At 42.0% G+C, this 7,201-nt stretch overlaps 1 protein-coding gene across 1 annotated transcript; it reads left to right on the top strand.

Moving 5' to 3' along the window:
- The first annotated feature begins 1,090 nt into the window (after positions 1–1,090).
- On the top strand, positions 1,091–6,099 carry LOC138617998 (fibulin-7). The gene is made up of 8 exons (XM_069693401.1): positions 1,091–1,099; positions 1,710–1,869; positions 1,970–2,140; positions 2,747–2,872; positions 4,348–4,533; positions 4,633–4,770; positions 5,114–5,249; positions 5,462–6,099. The coding sequence occupies exons 1-8, from the start codon at positions 1,091–1,093 to the stop codon at positions 5,823–5,825; spliced, it is 1,290 nt and encodes a 429-aa protein (XP_069549502.1). The 3' UTR covers positions 5,826–6,099.
- The last annotated feature ends 1,102 nt before the right edge of the window (positions 6,100–7,201 follow it).

Below are 7,201 nucleotides of genomic sequence, written 5' to 3'. Positions count from 1 at the left end.
TACTTTTGGACAGGTAAGAAGGTGTGCAACACAATGTTGTTAGGAGCAAATGAATTATAGTCACAGCAGGGTGCCTTGGCTTAGTTTAATAAGTTTCATCTAAGTGTAAAGTAATCGATTACAAAATTCTTCTAATAATGGTCATGTATGGCTTAAAAGGTACACCCACCTAAATCCTGTCTCTCCTGTAAAGAACACCAGAGGTCATGCTGTGAATTTCCTCACTTGGAGTTACAGGCAACATATTTTGACAGAGCAAACTTTGAGTCACCTCATACTTTGCACGCAAACTTCAGCAACAACCTCCCAGAGGCTCCAGTCACTGAATTCACTCACAGTATCTATGCTGTACTTTACTGCAAACTTGCTAAACATTTCCAAGAAGCTGCATCTGTCTGTGAATGACTCTCTTTTGACTTTTGCATGCATGTCTGCCTGTGCATGTGTGTATTTGTTTGTGTTTATGTGTTTCTAGATGTCCATAAGAATGTGAACATGATGGTTCATGTCTTGTACATGTTTGCGTGTAATGTATAAGTGCATTTTGTTTTTCCAAAGTTATAAATCTGGTTAGATTAAATAGAAATGTGCTGTAGTTTTGAGCTTCAGCACTGCAAGACTCCTACACACTGTGGTAACATCACCCTGTTAACATGAAGCCATGTGAAATGTTGCCTTGCACAGGCAGAAAGAGCTCTTTGACAACTACACTATAAACACCAGCCACCACCACCACCCCCAAATGACTGAAGTTTTTCCAAACCCCAGTTCGGTCTAAATAAGAAAGGTGTTTTCAACAAATATTGACCCTTCTTACATAACTCTTGCTGGATGAAAACATTAATTGTTTGTCTGAAAACATGCATGAGAGGACAGTGCAGGTGGAGAACGACGCTGTTGAATGAATGAAAGTAACAAAGGAAAGGGCATGAGCAGAAAACAAGTCCGTGCCACTCCCTCGACCTTCCAGCCAATAGAAAAGGAGGTGATGTTTATGCTGAGGGCGTAACCGACTGATTGACCCCAAACTCAGCAAGTAATTACCCATAATGCAAGCTATACAGCTGTTGATAGTATTCCCTCTCCTAAAATGACTCATGTAAGTTACATAACTTTGTGTAAAGAAGATTTCAAACTGCTGCAGAAGGTCACACCTAAAACCACATCACAAGAAAACTCTGTGTTGCACACAGACTGAGTCTGTGTTTCTGACTGAGTTACAGGTTCTAGGAAGGTAGCAAGAGGAGGAGTGACTAAATATACTCTAATTCCTGCAGCAGTTACTCCCTCATATGAACACCACTGCCTCTGCAATGCACATATCTCTAAGTGCTTTTCTTCAGCAAGCTGTTAATTGTTTACATGTTCTGGGTCTGGTTCAAATTAACCATCCATATAGGTATCCCAATAGGCAGCCTAGACTCAGGGCTCTACGCATTATATCTGGGCCAGACGAACAGCTTTTATGTATTTGTCAAATTAGCAAAGACAGTATTCCAATATCAGAAAATGTAAGAATAGTTTTCAAAGTCCTGTAAGTCCATAGCATCCTCCCAAGGCTTTGTAATCTTTTGGGGATAGATGCAACATTAAGAAACAGAATTTGTTTGTTTCCAACACTGTAACTTGACGCTCTTTGTTTCATAAATTTTTTTTTTAGATATTGTCTGTAAATTACACCTCTGAACAACAATAATGTTTTGTTGCAGGACTGTCCTTCTAGGCAGGAAATACAAGGCTCCCTAAAGCAGGTCCAGAAGCTTCTGTCTGCCCATGAAGCCGCCTACTTGCAGAGTCTACGCAACCTGAAGAAGAAAATCAATTTACTGCAGAGCAACGCAGGGAAACAGACCACAAAAGCCATCAACAGTAAGAAAACCCTAAGAAACCCTTTTTTTTCCCAACTATGTCAAAATATCTGCTATTGGGCTTTTTTTTTTTTTTAAATCCCCATCAATGTTTGTACCAGGTACCTGCCCAAAACTGGACGCACTCATCAATGGGAGGAAACTTGGCAAGTCACACAGTGTAGGCCACGAGGTGCACTTCTTGTGTGATCTTGGTTATGAACTTGTGGGATCAGAGAGCAGGGTTTGTCAGGAAAGCCTGACCTGGAGCGGCCAGCAGACCACCTGCCGAGGTGAGGGACCAATCTTCTGCTGCCTGGCCTCACTGGTCATTTCCTCCGTTGCCTCCTCTTCCTCTTCCCACCAGTGTCCCTCCACCTATTCTCCCTGACCATCACTCATCCTGTTATCTAACCCACTGATCACTTTTACAACCCTGTCATCGTCCTCTTTGTAACCTCTCCATCTCCTGCTTTCTCCTGTCATTCCCCTTTTTGTGCATTTCACATGTCACCAGCATTTTTCTATGTAGAGATACATTTCACATGTGATCCATGATCATGTTTCTTTTTTATGTACTTTGGTCGTTGTCCAGAGAGCTTTGAATGCTGGGACATGCGATATTCCAACCTCTATGTGCTCTGACAGCTGGCTGTCAAAGGCAAAGGCAGTTTGATCAGGATATGGCCTCACCTCCACTTTAGCTACACCTAACATGAAGTATTTGCTCCATTATTTCCTCATATTTCTCTCCAATACATCCCCATGTCATGATGTCATGTTCTCTGAGGTTTAAGCATCAGAGTTATTAAGTTGCACATGTCCTCATATATCTGGTAGGGTTCAAACGTAGCACTGCAGTCCTCCTGTGTGACCTCCTTTCTGTCTGTTTCCTTCAGACATCAATGAGTGTGCGTCCTCTCCCTGCCTGAATGGTGGGACGTGTGTGGATGAGGTGAACCAGTTTTCTTGTGTCTGTACCAAAGGTTGGGCTGGAGCTACCTGTCAAAGCCCTGTGCCAACATGTAAGTACAAGACACCACAAACTCAGACCACACACATACGCTAGAAATGTAGTTTTACATCAGCATCTTACAGCAGTTCATAAACTGTAAAGACAAGCTCAGACACTTTGGCTTTGGGCCAGAAGAAATACAAAAATATATTAATGTTAATGACAGGATCTACATAGTATATAACAAGCAAGTATTTACAACATCACATTTTTATAGGCTAGTATCCAAACCCTCCTAGTCTAGTGAAGGAGTTTACACTGGCCAGTGGTTTGGTTTGCAAATACAAACCAGTGCTACATACCACAGAGTGGGTCTTATTAGGTTCCAGCCTGAAGCCCCGGACAGTGCTGGTTGAGTGGAAGTGGTCTACTGCCTGATTTGGATGGTGAAGTTAATCTCTGAAGCCCAGTCCATTTTATATTTACCACCTATTCAGTGTTTCCAAGCTAACATACAATGTGTTAGTTTACTGAGAATTTTAAAGTTCTAATAATGTCCGATAATAATATATCAGCTGAAAGTCATTCATTACATTAAAACATGATATTCAGAAACATTTTCGATAAGGATCAGTTTAATTTGTTTTGTAAAGAACTTTGAAAGCGATATGTTGTTTTTCTAGGTGAAAAATGAACTGTTTAAATTACCCCGAACAAATTATATCTGCACTGATATTTTCTTGCTATTGTTCCTTATCAAATACACTTACATGATATATCAGCACAAAGTTTGCATTGCTGCAACTGATTTTTAAGTCCAGTTCTGGCAGAAAAAGACAGTTTAATGAACAGTACATCACATCACGTGCTACTTGTTATCAAAGAGTAAAGGTGACACCAACATTTTTACTCTAAGAAATCAATGTAAACACAGAAATGCAAAAAGAAAAACAACAATAAAACAACCCATTACATGAATCCTAGGCATACTGTCATTGAATTTTCACAAGATAATGTGGAAACGAGGTTTTGAGAAAATATCTGCACTTTCAGTTAAAGCTCTCAGGACTGAAAAAAAGAAACTTCTCGGCCCTGTCAAAGTAAATAATCTGCACTCTGTGCTTTTTTACAATACCAGTTGACAAAGCGTTTTACAGAGTTTCTAATTCATCTTTTCACATACACATTCACACACCAATGGCGACAGAACTGCCATGTAAGGTCAGTGTCTTACCCAGGGACACTTCAGCATGCGGACAGGAAGAACCAGGGAACTGAACCACCAATGCTACAATTAGGGTGCAACCCACTCTATCTACACTATCTGTATCAGTGTTGCTGCCTCTGATACAACCCACTCCTCCTGTTGAGTCTCACTTGACACCGGCAGTTGTGACTCAGCACCTCAACTGTCTGTCACATATTGTCTGTTGAATGAATGAACATTGCTTAAGCCTGGGATAGATACAGAGCTACAGCACTGAAAATAGGCTATAAAAACATTTGCTGACCAACACTGTTGTTCTCTCTGACTTCCTCATTTAGTCTTTGTCACCATGACAAACACCTCTGTTGCCACCTCCCCAGCCACCGCCGCTGCTTCCACCTTACCAGCTGCCACCACTGGGCCCTTTGTTCGTCCATCACGGTGCACTATAGTGCAGGGGACCACCCACTGCACCTGTGAGCCAGGATACACCATCTCTGGCAGAGACAGCAACACCTGCACTGGTGCACTCACTATTCTCCCTGAATCAAACCTACACTAGAAATTACAACATATTTGGTTTCTGCATGGGATATTAACTGTGTGTGTGTTATGCATTTCAGATATAGATGAATGTGAGCTGTTTCATAATGGACAGGCTGGGAAGCTGTGTTTACATGCTTGTGTTAACACCCCTGGAGGCTATCGCTGTTCCTGTCCTGCTGGATATAACGCGACCCGCGACGGACGCAGCTGTAAAGGTGCACTTTACTTTTGTTTATTTCCTAAATCTGTACTCAGCATTACTCAAAGTACTACCCATGATACTTTCTGTAATATGACAAGACAGAATGACAGCTTTGTGTCATTTATGTTGGATACCAATACCTCCAATACTATACACATTAAATAACCTCGTCTCTGGGTGATCCTAAATATAAAAAACATTAAGGAGCCTCTGTTTGTTGGGTTTTTTCTATAATGGCATCCGTTCCAGTTCCCTAGAAATGAGCCGAGAATTCAGTTCTCATACAGTTTGACTGATGTCCCAACTTAATACTTTTGTTTAAATGAATGTATCTCTGTCCTTTTTTTCTCTCACAGATATTGATGAGTGTGCCACTAGACAGAACAACTGCACAAAGGACCAGATGTGTATTAATACATATGGTGGTTTCCAATGTGTTCGCCCGGACTGCCCCAAAATCCCAAATGCAACATATGTCAAGACATCACCTATGTGAGTTTTATCCTTAATATAATTTAAATTTTCCAGTGCACAACCCATTTCACAAATAACAATGACGTTTTATTTTAGATGCAAGTAAATATGGGAATGAAGTCTTTGCCCCCCAAAAACACAATGACAGTATAATTTCTTTGATTCCATCCTCACATTTGGATGAACTCTTTTAGCTTCATCTTTCTCAGTTTCCACGTATTATTTTCCAGGCGTTGTGAACGTAACCCCTGTCCTGTGGACAACAAGGCATGTTCTCAGGCCCCGAACTCCTTCTCCTACCATTACCTGGCTGTTGTGTCCAACCTGTCGGCTCCTCGCGTCATGTTCAGAGTCTCAGCATTGCGTCCAATAGGTGACACACTTCGCTTCTCCCTGCTTGGGGGAAGGCAAGCTCGCCGCCACTTCACAGTCCAACGTTCGGACCGTCTGACGGGCCAGCTGATGCTGGCGAGCCCCGTGCAGGGCCCTGCCACCCTGGAGGCAGAAGTGGAGATGAGTGAGCTGGAGAGACGAGCTCAGCTAGGGAGGTACATCACCAAAGTCACCATGTTTGTTTCCCAGTATGAGTTCTAACAAATACATATTTATTGCACGTTAATAGAAATGAGTGCAGAAGATATGAAAGGTGAATCACATGATGTGGCAAACAGTAAAACAGCACTTGACCGGAGGACACAGACCACCCTGAAATAAAGTACTATTTTTGGTTGACATTAATGCAATGTATACTGGACATGTAATCGTGGCTCGTGAAGATTTTGTAATCCTCTTTACTTTGCTGTTTTATTTATATTCTGGTTTCAGTACTAGTTCAGTAGTAGAGCTGTGATATTCTCACCTTCAACACAATAAACATCATGTCTTTAACAAAATGTTTGGTACAATTTGAATATGTTCCTTTTCTGCGCTGTCTGCCTTCTGAAATATGCTAGATACACTGTAAGCAGTGATATATGTGAGCAGCGGTTGTTTTACACTTCTTGCAGTACAGAGCAACGCTGTTCAGCAGACAGACAGTCAAAGGTGGGCTGCTGAAAAGAGCCTCTGTGTTCCTACAGTGCATGATGAATAACTAACTTTTGAATTTGTAAAACCAGTACAGACAGAAAAATGTCTGTGTCATGCACCCTACAAGTGGAGTTTGTGTGATCATTTTACTTTCATAAGGACAAGTATATTTATCGATTTTTAGAGAAGTGTGATGAAATGCGTCACCTCTGTGCTGCACCAGCCATCTATCTTTTCCTTGGAGTTACACAACTTTCTCAAAAGGAAACCACAGGGGGAAAAAAAATGCACCAGGGGATAGTGAGGCCAAGTGTAGTTTCACTGGAGGAAAAACAGGATGTCTTTAGTTGCAGGAGGGGTGGAGTGGTGGTGGGGGGGCATTCATACTGTGGCTGAGACTCACCAATGACCCCTCAGAAAGAGCTGGGGAGCTTTAGCCACGGGATCCTAAAACAAGGTTGCATACTGAGTGAAGAAAAAAGATGCACAGAGATAAGGAGGCAGACAGAGAGTGATAGATGAATAGAGACGACTGAATAGGAGACAATTCACGTCAGCCAATCAGTCAGTGGCTAACGTGCAGGCTGAATTAAAACGTGCTGTCTTTATTACCAGCACAGAATAGACCTCTCAGTGAATGGGTTGAATGGGTGGCTGTCCTTGTGTTTGTCCCTCAGGGATCCACAAAAGGTGATGATTCAGTACTAAAAGTTCAATCTGACTCTCCTTTTACTCCTCCTGTCCTGCCATAGCTCCCATTCCAGCACCAAAGTAAAACCCTGGACTGCTCATCTACAGCTGATCTTTTTTCCGCATTTTACCTCTGCACTGCTTTTTCGAGGTCCAGCCTGAAATCTGATGTTTTGTCTGTTCCCTGCACCTCACTGTCCTCTTTTTTCCTCCTCTCCTTAAACCTATCATATTACATGCAGTTTCTCATT

This window comes from Brachyistius frenatus, unplaced genomic scaffold (assembly GCF_029030835.1).
Source record: "Brachyistius frenatus isolate BFR_SWC_R1_liver_20210118 unplaced genomic scaffold, ASM2903083v1 Contig_15, whole genome shotgun sequence".
Lineage (NCBI taxonomy): Eukaryota > Metazoa > Chordata > Actinopteri > Embiotocidae > Brachyistius > Brachyistius frenatus.
This window is presented reverse-complemented; position numbering and strand designations above follow the sequence as displayed.

What these genes read in the sequence shown, in the direction of transcription:
- LOC138617998 (XM_069693401.1), top strand. An exon ending in CCAGCAGACCACCTGCCGAG is followed by an intron (nt 2,141 to 2,746) that starts GTGAGGGACCAA and finishes TGTTTCCTTCAG; the next exon opens with ACATCAATGAGTGTGCGTCC. An exon ending in TCAAAGCCCTGTGCCAACAT is followed by an intron (nt 2,873 to 4,347) that starts GTAAGTACAAGA and finishes TTCCTCATTTAG; the next exon opens with TCTTTGTCACCATGACAAAC.